Source organism: Dunckerocampus dactyliophorus, chromosome 10 (assembly GCF_027744805.1).
Source record: "Dunckerocampus dactyliophorus isolate RoL2022-P2 chromosome 10, RoL_Ddac_1.1, whole genome shotgun sequence".
Lineage (NCBI taxonomy): Eukaryota > Metazoa > Chordata > Actinopteri > Syngnathiformes > Syngnathidae > Dunckerocampus > Dunckerocampus dactyliophorus.
The window spans coordinates 4744604-4763226 of NC_072828.1; the positions used below are offsets into that span (position 1 = coordinate 4744604).

An 18623-nucleotide genomic window follows, 5' to 3' on the forward strand; every position below is an offset into this window, starting at 1 on the left:
CTGTCCAAATTGCATGTCACAAAATGTCATAAAGTACCACTTAGGGTACCGATTGCAAACGATACCATTGCCTCAGTTGCAAGAGACACACACGCACACACACATACGCACACATATTTCTTTCACAAAAATGTGAAAGTGCTGCGTCAGTTAGCAACTATTTTTGCCCTTACTAGTATCTGAATGTGTGATACTGTAACTCCATGTGATGTTGATGACCGTAACACACAGCAGAGAAACATGTCAACACAACAAGTATTCTTTTCTAGAAAAAATACTGTTAATCTTGCAGAATTGTTTTTTCTACAGTAAAAAAAGTCCATCAGGTTATGTTTTTTTTCTTAAAAAGTGCTTTTTTATCTTTCATTTTCAACGAACATTTATATTTGAATTCTATAAGATTACACATTGTAAAAAATAGTTTTCATCTTTCAAGATGACTTTTTCTAAAAAAATAACTATCACTTTCATCTTCTTTCTTTCTAAAACAATATATTACAATCTTATCTTGCAATAACAACATTTTCTCCAAAAGTTACCTTCATTTTGCAAGATTGTGCAAGATTTTTAAACTTGCACTGTAATATTTTTTTTCCTTAAAACTAATCTTGCAAGATTATACAACATTGTTTTCTAAATAATAAAATGTAATCTTGCACAGTTACAACTTTTTGGAAACTTTTTTTATTTAAAAAAATTATTTCATCTTGCAATTACAACAAAAACATTTTAATTCTGTAAGATTACACATTTTTTTAAATACTTTCATCTACATTTTTTTTTTCTCCAGAAAATACTTCCATCGTGCAAGATTGTTTAAAAAAATTACTTTAATTGAATGATTACAAATAAAAAAAATAAATCTTCCTTTCCTTTAAAAAAACCCCTTCAATCTTGCACATAACTCTATTCCTAATCTTGCAAGAATATACATTTTTTTTTTTTTACAAAATAATTAGTTTAATCTTGCACAGTTACAACTTTTTTCTAAAATAAAGATTTGCGTAATCTTGCAAGATCATACTTTTTTTTTCTAAAAAATAATTGCTTTTTATCTTGCAAAGTTACAACCTAAATGACTAATGACTTTAATCTTACTAAATAATTACTTTTCTCCAAAAAAACACCATTCAATTGTGCAAGATTGCAACTTTTTTCTTAAAAACATACAATTTTACTTTCATCTTGGACTTATTTTTCTAACAAAAATAGTTTAATCCCATAAGATTACAAATTTATATTTGAAAGATTACAAAAAGGCTTGTTTAAAAAAAAAAAGTTACTTTCATTTTACAACAGTTTTTCTAATAAAAATATGTCCATCCATCCATTTTCTATACCGCTTCTCCTCTTTAGGGTCGTGGGGGCATGCTGGAGCCTATCCCAGCTGACTTCGGGCGAGAGGTGGGGTACACCCTGGACTGGTCACCAGCCAATGGCAGGGCACATATAGACAAACAACCATTCACACTCACATTCATACCTATGGACAATTTAGAGTCTCCAATTAACCTAACATGCATGTTTTTGGAATGTGGGAGGAAACCGGAGTACCTGGAGAAAACCCACACACACACGGGGAGAACATGCAAACTCTACACAGAAATGCCCAGGGGACAATCGAACCCAGGTCTGCTAACCACTAGATGACCTTTTCCTTAACATATGACTTTAATCTTACATTTTTCTAAATAATTTTTTTTTTCAAACTACTTTAATCTCGCAAGAACTTTTTTCAACATGACTTTCGTCTTGCAAGATTACAAATTATATTAATCTTGCAATTTTTTTTTTTTTTACTTTCATCTCCTGCATTTTTTTTGGTAAAAAATCCCCCAAAACTTTGTTTGCAAGATTTCTAAACATTTGACTTTGATAGGTATGATTCTAACGTTTTTCTAAAAACTCTATTGGACTTGTAAGATGATGACGTTCTCTTGAATAAATACAACTTTTTTCATGTGGTATTACATCCTCGTATGATTTAGACTTTTTTCCAAGAAAAAGACTTGGCTCTTGTAAGACACTTGTTTTGTTTTTTTACTCAAAAAACAGAAAAAACATTCTTGCAAGATTTTGTACTTTAATTGTGTAATAGTACAACTTTTCTAATAAATACTTGCAACTTTTTTTCTTGAAATATTACAAGACTTTCAATTTTGACATTAATCTTGTAACATTGAAAGTATTTTTTCATGTGCCATTGGAGGGACTTTTGAAAGTACTGTAGTTCTAATAGTATAAAGCAGTGTATCGTATAAATGTGTTTTTTATGCTATATTCTCTCGTGAAAGTGACTTTTTCATTTGTCTGAAGCAAGGAAAGATTGTGTGTTGCCTCCAAGCACGTTGGACATGTTGTCCCCTTCAAGCACACTTGTTCATGCACATGAGCAGCTCCATGCGGACAGCGATGCGGGTGTGCCAGCCCAGAGGAAGCAGGCGGATGTAGCGGGCCACGATGGGCGGACGCAGCAGGTTCTGAACGGTGGACGAGCGGTCCGAATTCCCATAGAAAACCTGAGTGTCAAGTAATTGCGTTATGTGTAAGCACTCACGTGCTGTACGTAGAGTATATACATGTACATTCAAACACTTCAACTCCATACTGGACTGCCATGCGCTCAGGTGAAAACAAATGTCATGTGCGTGCCAGGCCACTAGTTGGCAGTGTTACTTAGCAACCACACACTACATGCATGAACACCAGCTTAAAGGGATAGTTCGGATTTTTGACATGAAGTAGTGTGACATCCCATCAGCAGTGTAGTGCATCAACATTGACTTACCCCCCACTTGGTCCTGAAAGCCCAGTTCTGGTCGGATTTTGGTGTTCTGGTTAGTTGGTGGGGCCGCTTAAGTAAAGAGTTTGGCTTCTCAAAACAATACGCGTTCAAAAGAGTAATACATTTGCCTCCTCGAAAAAATCAGACCTCACAATTTCTCTTTTCCGTGGTATCACTACGCGCTATCGCCTGTCCTTTATTGTGTATGTCATGAAGATGGCTGCGATGCTCACTCGAGGTCTCATTTTTTCGAGGAGGCATTTTTGTGATGCAAATGTATGACTCTTTTGAACGCATATTGTTTGAGAAGCCAAACTCTTTACTTAATTCCCCAGAAACCACCCAGAACTACGTTTGTCATCACCAAAATCCGACCAGAACTATGGTAAATACAATTTTAAAAAAACCTTTCACCCTGGAGATTACAACTTTTTTCTGATTTTTTTAAATCTTGCAATATAAGAAAAAAAATTACTTTGAACTTGCAATATTATTTTTGCATTATTATTTTCATCCTTCAGGATTTACAACTTTTCTTTTAAAAAAAACAATTTTTTCTCAAATAAACTGAACCAATCTTGCATGATTACAACCTTTTTTCTATAAAAATTATTTTAGTCTTGCACAGTTTCAACTTTTTTCAAAAAGTAATTATTTAAGTCTTGCAAGATTACACTTAAAAAAATCCTTTCTTTTGTCTTGCAATATAACTATTTTTCTCAACATTTTTTACTTGTAAGATCCATTTTGGAACATTTATTTTTACCTTGCAAGATAAAATTTTTTTTTTGATCATTAATCTTGCAAGATTGCAATTTTTGTCAAAAAAAATTTACTTTAATCTTGCAAAATTCCATCCACCCATCCATCCATCTTCTACCGCTTATCTGAGATCGGGTCGCGGGAGCAGCAGCCTAAGCAGTGAAGCCCACACTTCCCTCTCCACAGCTACTTCGTCCAGCGTCCAGTGGTCAGATCATTTTATCCATGACTGTATCTTCTTCTCCAAGCATCTACCTTTGACAGTGAGATGACGGGCTGTGTGCCGAGTAGTTGAGAGACATAGTCTCTCCAACGTGTCCTGGGTCTTCCCCGAGGCCTCCTACCGGTCGGACTTGCCCTGAACACCTCCCCAGGGAGGCGTCCGGGAGGCATCATAACCAGATGCCAAGCCACCTCATCTGGCTCCTCTCAATGCGAAGGAGTAGCGGTTCTACTCTGAGTATCTCCCGGATGAGCCCAGCCACCCTACGGAGAAAACTCATTGCGGCCACAATCTTGTCACTACCCAAAGCTCATGACCATAGGTGAGGGTAGGAACGTAGATCGACGGAGATCGGCTTTGAGAGGTTCGCCTTTCGGCTCAGCTCCTTCTTCACCACAACGGACCGATGCAGAGTCTGCATCACTGCAGAAGCCGCACCAATACACCTGTCCATCTTGCGTTCCATCCTTCCCTCATTCGTGGTACTTCAACTCCTCCACTTGGGGCAGGATCTCATCCCCGATCCGGAGTTGGCACTCCACCCTTTTCCGGGCAAGAATCATGGACTCTCATGGAATCATGGAGTTGGAGGTGCTGATTCTCATCCCAGCCGCTTCACACTCTGTTGTGAACCGATCCAGTGAGAGTTGAAGTTCACGGCTCGATGAAGCCAGCAGGACCACATCATCTGCACAAAGCAGAGATCCTGCAGCCACCAAAACGGAACCTTTCATAAACTGTCCATAAAAGTAATGAACGGAATCGGTGACAAAAGGCAGACCTAATGTTAATCTTTCAAGATTACAATTTTTCTTGAATTTTGCAAGATTACAACTTTTTCTTTCAATAAAAAAAATCTTTAATCTGCGTACGATTGTTAAAAAAAAACAACGGACCTAATTTTGCATAATTACAATCTTTTTTCCATAAAAATGACTTTCATCTTCAACAAACTATAATAATACTTGAATCTTGCACAAGTACAACTCCTTCTCAAAAACGTTACTTAAATCTTGCAAGATTACAGCTTTTCTCAGAAATAACTTTTTTATCTTGCAAGATTGCAATTTTCTACTGGCAAGATACATTATTAAACAATGTATTTTAACATTGCAAGATTACAACTTTTTTTTTTCTAAAAAATATTACTTGAATCTTTCAAGATGACTCAACGTTTCCTAAAAAAACCCAATTGCATTCGTCTTGCAAGATACATTTTTATTAGAAAAACTTCAGTCTCACAAAGATTTTAAGACCTTTTGTAAAAAAAAAAACTAAAAAAACTCTTGCAGTGCCCAATTACAAAAATGACTTGAATCTTGCAAGATCAATGTCATTATTTTACTTTTTCAACTTTTTTTGTTGAAGAATGACTTTTAAAATTACGACTTCTCTGGCAAAACTTTTTTTCTTGCCGTATCACATCTTATTCTTCTCAAAAAATTGAGGCTTTTTTCTTTATTGAGAAAAAAATCATTTTTTACAGTGGTCAGCCTTTGTTGTTGGGAACACAGCTTTTGTTTCCGATGAAAGGCCCACACCAGCAAGCGCTGTGCTGACGGAGGCAAGGAAATACCTCCCAGTACAGACGATCTTGGTAATCAAACATACCCTGTTGTTGCCAGTCGGGTCCTTGTAGTAGACCCAGTTGAGCGTCTCCACGGTGCGGTACTGAATGCTGTACTTGGTCATCCACTCGTCAGCGTCGCAGCGTCCCTGCGTGAGAATGCCTGACACCACGCCCACTTCCTTCAGGTCCAATTGGATCCACTGGTACTGGTCGTTGAACTTGGAGAGCCAAGCACACCTTGCAGACACGTCATCAATACTCTGTTGTCACGTACATAATAAGGCGTGTATAATAGCATATCATGTATTTAGGGTAAATGGCAGGACCTATATACCCGAAACCCTGGTTGTTGAGGCGGGCCCTGTTGGGGACCCAGGAGGAATACCAGCTGGTGTACTGGTCCTGATGGGAGCAACTGATCTGCTCCGACGTCACGGATCCTGATTCAAAGCCCAGCGCTTTGTGGTACGGACACTCTGTGGACCACAACAACAACATGTTGCCAAGATGTGCCAAAACATGCACAAGTCATGCCAAGGTGTTTCAAGGGATGCCAAAACATGCCAAGTCACGCCAAGTCATGCCAGGTCATGCCAAGACGTTCCATGTGATCCCAAGTCATGCCAAGACATGTCAAGATGTGCCAAGTCATGCTAAGTCATGCCAAGTTCTGCCAAAATGAGGCAAGTCATGCCAAGACATGCCAAGAGGCACCAATATGTGCCAAGTCATGCTAAATCATGCCAAGGTGTGTCAAGTCATGCCAGGTCATGCCAAGATGTTCCAAGTGATGCCAAGCCCTGCCAAGGTGTGCCAAAATGTGACCAGTCATGCTGAGCCTAGTCGTGCCAAGACATAAGTGATGCCAAGTCATGCCAAGACAAGCCAAGTCATGTAAAGACATGCTAAGACATGCCAATTGATGCCAAGTCACACCAAGTCATGCCAAGTGATGCCAAGTCATGCCAAGACATGCCAAGTCATGTAAAGACATGCTAAGACATGCCAAGTCATGCCAAGTGATGCCAAGTCATGCCAAGACATGCCGAGTGATGCTAAGCCATGCTCGGAGAGGACAAACATGGACTGAAAGTCATTCCAGGTGACCTCACCTGGCATGCAAGTCAGCAAGTAACCTTGTGAAGGCGATGGCGGCGACGGCGAGGTGGCGTCGTCGGTGGGCGGGAAGCGCGTGGGTGACTCACAGTCGCAGGTGCACGTTTGGGTGTTCCTGGTCCATGTCTCCAAGGTCTCCTGCTCCTTCTCATGGAGGACCTCCTCTTCCTGCCAAGTTAGAACGAAAGTGGAAAAGCTTTGAAAGCAACTGTGGCTGGCATTGCAGGACTTGGTGGCGTTGACACGTTTCCTCCTACCTCCTGAGTGTCAACAGCAGTCAGGGCTGGACCACACCAGAACACGCACAGAACGTCAAAAGACACATGTGAAGATTTGATTGACAAACATCTTCATGAGAGATCTTCATATTACCCTGAGACAGGATGAGGAGGAAGAGGACGGCCGCTGAACGAGTGGAGACCTTCATCTTCCTCTTCTTGCGCTGAAAATGTGAAGTGATGAGATTACAGTAATCCACTGGCCTGATGGCGTTATCTTCTCTAATGCTCCTCATTGGCTGGAGAACAACTTTGGAGGAGGAAGGATGACCTTTTTGGGAGGTAAACACGTTTTTGTCTTTCACTTTTGTCCTACCAATTACTAAATATTCTCTTTTACACCTGCAAGCAAGAACCACACTCAAATTATGTAAATAAATATCAATTTTACAGTTCAGTCTTCCCTCGCTATAACGCGGTTCACTTTACATGGCTTCGCGATTACACCGATTTTTTTTTGTGCACAATTTTTTACAGCGTAGCATGTTTTTTTTTGGGTTTTTTTTACAGCGTATGAACGCATTGTGCTCTGTGTCCTGATTCACTAAGGGAGAACCCGCATTGTCTTCTACGGCCCGATTGGCTAAGGGACTGTAGACCATCAATCAATCTCCTCCATGCCATGTGTCCTGTACAGTACAATGCGTTCAGCTTGCCAATTTTACATAACTGTTAGATTGCTAGCAGTGTGGCTCTTTAGTGCTGTATGTTTGCAAGTTTTCTCCCTGACAAAACTCACAATATCAACTAAACACTCTGCAATTGCATCCAAAAGTAACCATTGCACAAAAAATTGGAATTCTGGACATGCTGAAGGAAGGTAGAACTTACGCAGCTGTAGGGCGCCATTACAGAATAAATGAATCTTCGGTTCATACCATAAATCCATCCGTCCATTTTCTATACTGCTTCTCCTCATTAGGGTCGCAGGGGTTAGCTGGAGCCTATCCCAGCTGACTTTGAGCGACAGGCGGGGTACACCCTGGGCTGGTCACCAGCCATTAGTAGGGCATCGTACCATAAAAAGGAGGAAAATAACATAAGGAAGACAGCAGCAATAAATTTTAACAAGGATGCAAAAAAGGTTTTAACTGTCCGCAATAAGACCACGGAGAGGCCGCCTCTGCGGATGCCGGAGCAGAGGCATACATAAACAAATTTAAAGCCATCATTGAGGAAGGGGGATAAGCCTGAACAAGTTTTTAATATGGAAGAGACAGGCTTATTTTGGAAACACTACATCACTGATTCAGCCCATGGACCAAGGCCGATATCAGACATCCCTCCTAATTTGCACATTATTTACATATGATGTTGGAAAAAAAGCACAACCTTGTAGAAGAGAAGAAAAAGTGAGTAAAAACACTTTAATTATGTTTAGAACTACAGACAAACTTGATTCCTGGTTTGTCAATTTCAAATTGGCCATCACTTTATCAAAATAAAATCATTTAAATATTTTATCTCGGACAGCACCTCTCATAGTCTAGCCAGTGTAATAATTACATACGGACTCGCCTCCAGCCTCCACCTTGATCTTGCAATTAGAACTACTCGTTTATTTATCACACATCGTTCTTCCATCACGCGTTCTGACACACTGACAGGTGGGTGACCAAGTCCCAATGAGTCATTTAATGAAGATTAAGAAACATTTACGTTTTAGATCCTGCTCTGTAAAATGGCGAGATCCACCCTAGTATGAAAGAAATGTTTTCCATCTTTATTTGACTTTTTCCTTCCTTACAGTGTTACCAACATTTAACAATCAACATACAAAATAATAATACTAATATCATATCATTTATTTAAAAAAATACTAATATCATATAGATAATTAACTAGAAGTATTTACACAATGCAACATTTCTTTCAGTAATGGCATTGCTAATACATTTGATAAGACTATAACCTATATTATCATCATCACTGACTTGTCATGAATTCAACTAATTACGCAGAGAATCAAATTACCTTTAAGCTACATTGCGTGGGAGTCCCACACAATATACACTTTGTGAGTCTTGCCCACTGTCCTGTTTATTTACAACAACCAGTGTTATAAATTTAAATTTTTATGACACATACCAGTCTTTGTTTTTGGGGAACTTGAAAAATGACAAACCTGGTCTTTTGGAGCGTCTATTAGAGCAATTAATGGATGAGCAGTGTGCAGAGGACATGTTTACAATGCAATGTTTCTGGATTCTGCTCACCATCATGGAGGCCAAACCCGCGCAAAGCGTACTACGAAAGTGACATAATTTGACATGTTTGTCTCAGTTCTAGTGTCCTTGGCTTGGTATGAATCTATGTATATGCTTTATCTCGTCCAATCCGCGTCGCTGGTCTTTGATTGACGTCCATAACAGCCATACAGCGGGGTGTCACTGATTTTGATCATGGAGAGGGTGGAAATTAAGACTTAGCCAATGAACTATCAACTTCCGCGTTTCTCTGGCCAATCAGGAAGTTTCTGGCGATCAGCAGAAGCTGCGGGCGGTGATGGCTGGCACATTTCTTCTTCTGAGGGAAAAGCAGTGTTAATGTAAAGGTAACAAGTTTTTTTTTTACTTTTAACATTCGACGTTAGGCTGACGGTTGGTTACTGGGGGTTGTGTTTTCTAAAAAGCTAGTAATCGCCGAATAACGGCGACTTTACTTCCGTTAAGCGTTGTTATAGTGGTCTTGAGACGAGTCATGTCACTTCCATATTATTTTAATATGTCACCTTTACTTCTTACCTTTTTCCTCTTTCAACCTTCATTAACTGACTTTGGCTTGTTGGTTTTCTACACTTTCTGTTTGGCATCGAGAAAACGTGTTGATGTGAAATTTATCCACTTGTTCCCCTTTCTGTCCTATAAGCGCCTTTGGTTAGGACTTTGTGTCCATTGCGTCTCACCATGTCCGTTTTTCATTGCAGATGCAGTTCATGCTTCTTTTCAGCAGACAGGGCAAGCTTCGACTCCAGAAGTGGTACGTGCCGCTGTCTGATAAGGAGAAGAAGAAGATCACCAGAGAGTTGGTGCAGACCATCCTGGCCCGCAAACCCAAAATGTGTAGCTTCCTGGAGTGGAGAGATCTGAAGATCGTGTACAAGAGGCAAGTAGAATCAAAACAATCGAATAGTGGCCTCTGCTGTTGACAGTTGGCGTCATCACAGTCACATGACGGCGTGTCAGTCAACGCAAAGGTCTTCCATTGATGGCATTTTATGTTTTTGTTCTCCTCCCCCCAAGTAGCGCAAGAGCTGACATAATACAGCAGTCGGCAGGCTCCACCAATCTGTACGTGTCTCCTTCGCATAAACGCCTGCTACTCTGTGCAGTTGATGAGCAAAATGCCCGTGGCCACAGTTTGGGTTGGTGTTTACATAACTGATGGCAGATTAGCGTGAGGTGTGAGCCCCCTGAATAGTGTGACATCACGCTAGCACAAAACCACTTTATTATTTAGACCAGGGGTGTCATTAGCACTGGGGCCATGCTGCACATTGGAGAAATAACATTAAACCAAAAACAAAAAATGTTTCAAAAAGTAGCACAAAAAGGCAAAATGTCAAGAGAAGGAGATAAAAGTTGATTAAAAAAAAGTTTTGTCTTAAAATTTATATAAAGTTTTTTTAATCCTCTTTACAAAATTAAAAAATACTGAAAATGATCAAAGTGGCCCCCCCGCATCATTTGATTTTCAGTATGCGATTAGATGAACCAACAAAATATCACAATCAAGTTCTGACTTGAAAAGAACACTTTGCCTCTGCCGGTTCTGTCATACTCCCCCTAGACCAGGGGTGCTCACACTTTTTTAGACTGCGAGCCACTTTTAAAATGACCCAAAGATCCCAAAGATCTACCAACTTCTATAAATATAGAAAGTATATATATATATTTGCTATATTTATTTAAAAAAAATATGAGTAGGTATTTATGTACATTATACATGTACTGTATATCAGTAGTGCACGCACTTTCTCAGCATGCAAGTACAAGTCAAAATGATCTACGTCTTTCTATAAAACATATAACATATACAAAATGTAACCAGTAAACTCTGAAATTCTATTGTAAATAATAATGATTAGTATTTCACATTCACATTGTCAAAGTTTACAGGTCATCAAAGTAGTTGCTATCATAATTCACTTCAATATGGAAATAAAGATAATTCCACATAACTCCTAAATAGTTGTGTACATAACCAGAGTACTGTTAATATGTCAGTCAAATTAGCTATGCAACGTTCATTAGGGCACACAGTTCATGTATTACATCCAGTTAGCATTTGCTATCAAACATTACCCATATACAAGAATTGAAAATGATGATGCAAAAGACAATGCAGCCCAAGTCAAGGCAACATATTGAAAAGGTTTCACTAATGGGCACATTTTTAATTTCATCATGAAATAATAGTTTAAGAGGCGAACGTGTAGAAAACACTGATTTCTGTAGTAGAGTTCATGATGCCACGCAAAGCCAGTAAACAATACACTTTTTTTTTCTACATACCTAGCCGCTGCAAGTGAACAGATCACTTTTGTTGTAGATATAGACATCTTACCGCTGAGTTAGTTCATCCATAATCACAATAATAAAGATTAAAGTTACATCTTCGTGTGTAGCTTCAAACGCAAGCGCGAATCAGGAGGGGAGCTTAATGTCAGCTGACTGATGTCATATGACAACTACAAAGTGACGTTTACACGATCAACCCGGGGTAAACGTTTTTGGTTGCGGGATAAAAGTTCCTGATTCTGGGGTAAAACTTTTTTGTTCAGGCGTAGAAGTTTTTGGTTTTGGGGTAAAAGTTCCTGGTTTTGGTGTGAAGTTCTTATGGTAGAAACAGATTTGCCAACCTTGAAGAAATTATGAGTCTAGTGCACCTGCCTCTCACACACCCCTGATACCGCACTGCGCCCCACTCAAGGGGCCTGCCCCACCATTTGAGAAACACTGGCCTATGCTAATCAGGCAGCTTTTCAGTGTTGCATTCTGTAGTGCACAATGAACCAACATTATTTTTTGGACAAACCAACTGATTACAGCAAGTGCAAAATCAACGTAACTTTGTCAGATTGAGCTACGCAGGAAACAGTAAGCTCGTCCTCCAGGTGCTGTGCATTTTTGACGGAAATATGAATAAAATGCTAATGTGGCTACATGGAAGTGGCTATCTGCTTGTATTTGTACTCCTCTCAAATAGACAGCCAACCTCCAATAAGGCCCGGTGCTTTCTTCTGTTTAATCATGTTATTCATCTACCCACATTGATTGATGAAGTCATTGTGTTTGAGGGGAAGTGGCTTCCTGTGATGTCTGAATTTCCCTGCGCCTTCCTGTCCCGCTGGCGGGATCAACAGAGGACTGCCTTTGTTAGCCGGTGGTCACATGATGCTTTAAGAGCATGCAAGGGATTATCTGCGCTAAAGAACCTGCGGCAGGATGTGGTTTACCCCCCTCATGATAATGCCGATGTACCGTGTGACTCTGTGACATTTACATATTACATAAGGTCAGTGTAAAGAAAAAAAAATAATCTAAAACGTTTTTAAGTTCAAATAATTTTAAAAAATTCTATATGACTTTATTTTTTTTCTCACCTGTATTTTTTCATCTTTAATACTATTACTACTAATAATAGTAATAATATATCATAGGGGCTGCACGGTGGTCTTGTGGTTAGCATGTTGGCCACACAGTCACAATCTGGAGATCGGGAAGATCTGGGTTCGATTCTCCCTTAGGCATTTCTGTGTGGAGTTTGCATGTTCTCCCCGTGTGTGTGTGTGTGAGTTTTCTCCGGGTACTCCGGTTTCCTCCCACATTCCAAAAACATGCATGTTAGGTTAATTGGCGACTCTAAATTGTCCATAGGTATGAATGGTTGTTTGTCTATATACCAGTCCCCGCCTGTCGCCCAAAGTCTATCCAGCGGGGGTATGCTGGATAGGCTCCAGCATACCCCCGCGACCCTAATTGGGAGAAGTGGTATAGAAAATGGATGGATGGACTATATTGTAGCTGCACACTTTTTTAAGTATTTTATCATGTATAATACTAATAATAGTAGTGATATTAATGATACTAATATAATGTAGCACACGTGTCTTATTTTCTCACGTATAAGACAAATAATACTACTAATAGTCATTAAACAAATGTCCGGAGAAGACTTTGTCAAGCCTCCCTTGTTTGCGTGCGGTGTTGCAGATACGCCAGCTTGTACTTCTGCTGCGCCATCGAGGACCAGGACAACGAGCTGATCACGCTGGAGATCATCCACAGATACGTGGAGCTGCTGGACAAATACTTCGGCAGCGTGAGCCACTTGGCGCTTATCTCCACCACTCGCTCCCCTTTCGGTCGTAACACTTGTCCTTTGTGCGGACAGGTTTGTGAGCTGGACATCATCTTCAACTTTGAGAAGGCCTACTTCATCCTGGATGAGTTCCTGTTGGGTGGCGAGGCTCAAGAGACATCCAAGAAGAACGTGCTGAAAGCCATCGAGCAGGCTGACCTGCTGCAGGAGGTGAGGGAATTTAATTTGTTTCTTTTTGTGAGGGGCTACACGGTGGCCTAGTTATTAGCATGTTGGCCACACAGTCAGGAGATCTGGAATGTTTGAGTTTGTATCTCTGTTTGGGCATCTCTGTGTGGAGTTTGCATGTTCTCCCCGTGCATGCGGGGGTGTTCTTCAGGTACTCCGGTTTCCTACATTCTAAAAACATGCATGTTAGTAGGCCTGTCACGATAATCAATAACTTGCATTTCCACTCCACATCAGTAGAACGAGCCCTGGAGAACAATATGTAAAAATTCTGTATTGTAGTTTTAAGAGTGTCAAAGGACTATACAACAAAAAGAACTATAATTTAATATCAATTGATTCTTCTTTTTTTTGGGGGGGGGGTCTGCATGCTTATATTCCTTTTTATCCTCAAGCTTGCTATTGTTCTGATTGCCTTTTTCCTGTCTCCTCAGCGTCTAAATCACATTTCTGTCTTTGCTTGTGTATTCTTTTGCTTTTTTGGTGCAACTTGCAGAACATAGACTCTCAGATGCGCATGTTTGCAGGTACCCTTTGCCGTTAAACCCTCATGCTAGTAGTGTTAGTGCAGTAGAAGTAAACACAGTAGATCCACTAAAAGGCTGTAAACCCTTTAGACCAGGGGTGTCCAAATGTTTTCCCAGTGAGGGCCACATAGTGAAAAATGAAAGCATGCAACTTTGCCACTATAATATTTTGTAAAGCAACAATATGCTATCAAATGATATATATTTCAAGAAAAAACTCCATCTCAGCTTTGTCATGTAGGTGGAAAAAGCCTATTATTAATATCAACTTTACTCGGGTTTTTTTACATTTCCAAATATTTCTTTCTTCTGAAATAATCTTTGTAAATGTTCTTTTTTTTTAATATTTTGACTTTATTCACATAATATTATAACTTTTTCCCCAAATCTAAATAAAAAAATGGCAACTTCATTTTGTCATGTTTCTCACAATATTATGACTTTAAAAAAAAAAAAACATACTTTTTCTATAATATTCCAACCCATGCTACTAAAATGACATTATTTTTCTTCATATAACAAATTTATTCTCGTAGAAATTGCAACTTTTTTTTCTTGTTAGAATACAAGTTTTTTTCTGTTAATCTTTTGGCTTTACTCTTGTAAAATTACAGTTGTTTTTTTGCCATTTCTGTTTTTCTGGTGTCATTGTTTTTTTTCTTCCTGTAAATTTTCTTTTTGTAATTATGTCTTTATTCCTATAATATTTTGACTTTATTTTTGTAAGATTATAGCTTTCTCCGCAACCTAATTTTCCAAATATTACAACTTTATTCGTTGTTTTGTTTGTCGTAATATTATTGCTTGAAGAAAAAAGTTTTTTTTCTTTAATATTTCAACTTTATGCCCATAAAATACATTTTTTCTCATAATATTACGTTATACTCGTAAAATTACAACTTTTTCATGTTCGATGACAGCTTTTTTTTGTTAATATTTTGACTTTATTGTTGATTTTCCAACTATTTCAACTTTCTTTTTGTAAAATTTCTCATATTTTTGAATTTATTTCTATAATATAATTTTTTCCTCGACCTAACCAAAAATTAAAACGTATTATGACAAAAAATTTAAATTAAATTTTTTTCATAATATTCCAACTTAAAAAAAACATGTTTATTTAATATTTCAGTATTATGCTAGTAAAATTATGTAATTTTTTCCTCATATGTTATTCTTGTAAAATTACGATTTTCTCATTACAACTTTTTTCTCTTAATATTTTGATTTTATTCTTGTAACATGACTGCTGATTTTTCCATTTTTGCTGTTCTTGTTGTTTTTTTTTTTAGTTTTCTTGTTAAATTATGTTTTTAGAATGTGCTGCTAGCCAATTAAAAAAAAAAACACCCACAGGGCCGCAAATGGCCCTCAGCCCATATTTTGGACACCCCTGCTTTAGACCATTATTCAGTTTTACCAGTTACTTTTTGACAGCACTCTATACTCTACTACTACTATTACTACTACTACTACGACTACTACTACTACAACTACAGTGGCTATAGGAAGTGAACATCCCATGTTAAAATTTTCTCAAGGCATTGAACCAATCGCAGCTGGACAGCTTGCCAGTCATCTGGGCAGGCTTCATCAGTTCAGAATTGATGTAATGTGCTCTCACTTTCTGCTTCCTGTGAGTAGGCAAGTACTGTAGCTTATTTTTGAAGTACGTGTAGCTGGTTCATATTTTTCTTGGGAAGACCTGAAAGGAGAGCGCTATAATGGTCAAGCATGGGCGAAGTATCTGCACTGGCTCGGGACAGAAATGGTGTCACTCTAGCAATGTTCCTTAAATGGTAAAATCCTATCCTAGTCATGGACCTGATGCATGGTTTAAAGTCAAGTTCACAGTCAAAGAGCACACCAAGACTTTTAACTTGCTTACTAGGTTTGAGGGAGAGTGTTTGGTGCTTAGCTTTTGACCCTTTTTCTCTGACTTGAGCCTGATAACAAGAGCATCGGTTTTGTCCTGGTTGAGCTGGAGAAAGTTAGCAGCCACCCAGGACTTAATTTGTAAAATACTTTTCAAAAGAGTGTCGATAGGGTTCAGGTCGTCAGGGGACATGGCAAGTTACAGCTGGGTATGGTCAGCATAAGTATGGAGGTTTATATCGTGTCTCCTGATGACCCGTCCCAGAGGCAGTATGTACAGTAAATATTAAAAAGAATCCGACCAAATATTGAACCTTGAGGACCACCACATATTTCCTTGATGACTGTTCTCCTATGCTGACATAAACTTTGTTTGTTAAATAAGATGTCCATTCATCCATCTTTTTCTGCTTATCTGATTTTGCGTCGTGGGGGTAGCAGCAGAGGTCAGACTTCTCTCTCCCAGGATGCTTCATACAGTACACCCCCGGCGGATCTGAGGTGTTTCCAGGACACGTTGGAGATACAATGTGCCCTGAGCACCTGCCCTAAAACAGTTCCCAAAAGATCAACTAAATTGAAAAAGTCTATCCGAGTGATCCAATAGAACTAAAACTGAAAGCTTTTTCATGTCCATATTGGACATCCAATACCTTTACCAGTGCTGTCTCTGTGCTATGGCAAGCTGTAAAACCAGACTGCTAAACTTAGAAAACATGGTTAGAATGAATGAAATCATTAAGCTGGTTCAAAACAAGTTTCTGTTAAATGTTTTTTATGAAGGGCAAGTTGGACACTGATGTGTAGGTGCTGGGAAGGGATGTGTTTAAATGATTTCTCATTGAAAGGGGTCTAAGTAAAGCTGTTGGGAAAACATCTGTCTGGAGAATAATTTACAATATTAAGATCTTCTAGTCTCTACTAAATCTTGAGATGTCCTATTTAGTCTTTGATCTTAACTAATTAAGCCTGGGGCAAAACGTCTGAGAGGCGAAACGTCTGCTCAGAAAATCTGAACAGCCCAGTTGCGATCGATTTAGAGACTACATGGGACAGCTCGCAGCCACACCAGAGTAGCTCTAGTCTCACTTCAGACTAGAGCTGTCCTATATAGTCTTTGAGCATGAACTGATGAAGCCTACTGAGATGAGAGGCAAAACGTCTGCTCAGAAAATCTGGACAGTTCAGTTGCGATCTATTTAAAAGACTATATGGGACATCCCAAACTCTCTGACTTGAGACCAGAGCTCTCCATTCTGGAGAATGACTACAGTGGAATAGATGGGACAGCTCGAGCTCTAATGAGACTAGACCTCAACATGCCAACAGTCTCTAGTTAGACTAGAGCTGTCCTATCTTGTCTTTTAGCATAAAATGATGAAGCCTGTTGGGATGAGAGGTGAAACGTTTGCTGAACAATTGCGATTAGATTCAAAGACTAGATGGGACAGCTCTGTGTTATGGGATGTGATTGACTCAAAGAGTCCAGTCTTTGACTCTAGTCGAATCAGACTACATCAGTCCTATTTAGTCTTTGAGCATAAGCTGATGAAGCCTGCTCGGAACAAAGGCGAAAATGTCTGCTCAGAAAATCTGAACAGTCCATTTGTGATCGATTCAAAGACTAGATGGGACAGCTCTAGTCCGCACTAGAGACTGACCAGAGTAGACGAGGTAGGGCAGCTGTAGACTCCTATGTAGTCCTTACTTGTCCTAGCTAGTCTTTCAGCTTGAATTAATGAAGCCTGTTCGAATGAGAGTTGAAACATCTACTCAGAAAATCTGAGCAGTCCAGTTGTGCTTGATTCAATGCCCTGTATGAATGAGCATGACGTGCGTCGGTTGGATGCAGTTGAGGCACATGTCACTATGAATGAGAGTACGTATCCACAGACATGCCGCTGATAAAATACTACATTTTTCCTAATAGAACACAAAATATCATTGCAAAATTCATTATGACAAAATCAGTATAATCCAGTTCAGACAACATTTTCTCCATATTTATTTGTGTTTTTTTTTGTTAAACAATTGATCTATGTTTGTTTTTGGTATTTTTATGGTGTGTTGACTGCTCTAGAGCCACTGTTTTGCAATGACAGTCATTCCTCTGTTGTATGCTACTGTACGTGAGCCAAAGACACTTCATATTGTTATGAAGTGGTGAGTCAACACTCGCTGGGAACATAAAGTCATGTGAGGTAAGTCATAAATGGAATGAAATGTGCCAGAAAATTAGTCATGAGAGGATACCACGTTGGCTGCAAACCAAGCGGAGCCTTTCCAAGTTCCATAGTCCCAATGTGGACAAGCTGTCAATCAATGATTTACAAGCGGCATCCAAATATAACTTTCCCTTGACTTATTTGTGTGGCGCAATGTAAGTTAAAGAGCAGAATGGGACTGTCAGGTGGGGTGCAGGAGGTTCTGATTGGCTCACTTGCATATTCATAGCACCAGACTGAAGAATGGCGAGCTGAATAAATGCCGCACAGATGGCATGTTCAGGGTGACAGCTGTCCAATGTTGCCAATTCCTCAGTAAGCAAAGTAGCTATTGGCTGACCTCATTCGCGTAATTTGACATTTCCTATGTCGGCACGAATTGTTCACGCACGCCTTCTCCTCAGATTTTGCAACAACATTTGTAATAAAAGTGATTCCAGCTTCAGTGATGCCGCCCTTCTCTCTTCAATTGCCATTGGGCTGCCATCCGCCAGGGCTGCCCTTTGTCACCACCACTACTACTACTATTGGATCATGTTTTCCCTTGCCCGGACGCAGGTCACTGGGGCCCCCCTCTGGAGCCAGGCCTGGAGGTGGGGCACGATAGCGAGCGTCTGGAGGCCGGGCTTACGCCCATGGGGCCCGGCCGGGCGCAGCCTGAAAAGACGACATGGGTCCCCTCTCCAATGAGCTCACCACTGATGAGAGGT

At 39.6% G+C, this 18623-nt stretch overlaps 3 protein-coding genes across 9 annotated transcripts in view; 2 read left to right on the forward strand and 1 right to left on the reverse strand.

Annotated features, from left to right (window-relative positions):
* Positions 1–568: 568 nt before the first annotated feature.
* LOC129189286 (retinoschisin-like) lies at positions 569–9663 on the reverse strand. 3 transcript variants are annotated; one of them, XM_054790846.1, is made up of 7 exons: positions 9640–9663; positions 6829–6898; positions 6714–6739; positions 6453–6624; positions 5675–5816; positions 5382–5577; positions 569–2519 (listed from the first exon to the last, which is right to left on the reverse strand). In XM_054790846.1, exons 1-7 carry the CDS (start codon positions 9640–9642, stop codon positions 2367–2369), a joined length of 762 nt encoding a protein of 253 aa, XP_054646821.1. In that variant the 5' UTR covers positions 9643–9663; the 3' UTR covers positions 569–2366. The 3 variants fall into 3 exon arrangements, with proteins under 3 accessions (XP_054646821.1, XP_054646822.1, XP_054646823.1); XM_054790847.1 differs by lacking the exon at positions 9640–9663 and adding an exon at positions 7613–7631; XM_054790848.1 differs by lacking the exon at positions 9640–9663 and adding an exon at positions 9479–9605 and having other exon boundaries at positions 570–2519.
* The window catches only part of LOC129189285 (AP-1 complex subunit sigma-2), a 28550-nt gene continuing 19130 nt past the window's right edge, over positions 9204–18623 (forward strand). For 3 of the 5 annotated variants that reach the window (XR_008572779.1, XM_054790844.1, XM_054790843.1), the window contains exons 1-5: positions 9204–9288; positions 9661–9839; positions 12950–13058; positions 13131–13268; positions 13783–13813. Coding sequence is in view for 3 of the 5 variants with exons in the window: in XM_054790844.1 (XP_054646819.1) it covers positions 9661–9839; positions 12950–13058; positions 13131–13268; positions 13783–13813 (457 nt within the window). In the remaining 2 variants the exon portion in view is untranslated. The remainder of the gene's footprint in view (positions 9289–9660; positions 9840–12949; positions 13059–13130; positions 13269–13782; positions 13814–18623) is intronic. The other 2 variants (XR_008572780.1, XM_054790845.1) reach the window with 1 other exon arrangement.
* Positions 13137–18623, forward strand: part of shroom2a (shroom family member 2a) — an 89261-nt gene continuing 83774 nt past the window's right edge. Inside the window, exon 1 of the mRNA XM_054790836.1 lies at positions 13137–13268. The gene's annotated coding sequence lies outside the window, so the exon portion shown is untranslated. The remainder of the gene's footprint in view (positions 13269–18623) is intronic.

What these genes read in the sequence shown, in the direction of transcription:
- LOC129189286 (XM_054790846.1), bottom strand. An exon ending in CCTCCTCATCCTGTCTCAGG is followed by an intron (nt 6,740 to 6,828) that starts GTAATATGAAGA and finishes GGTGTGGTCCAG; the next exon opens with CCCTGACTGCTGTTGACACT. An exon ending in CTGCTGTTGACACTCAGGAG is followed by an intron (nt 6,625 to 6,713) that starts GTAGGAGGAAAC and finishes CTAACTTGGCAG; the next exon opens with GAAGAGGAGGTCCTCCATGA.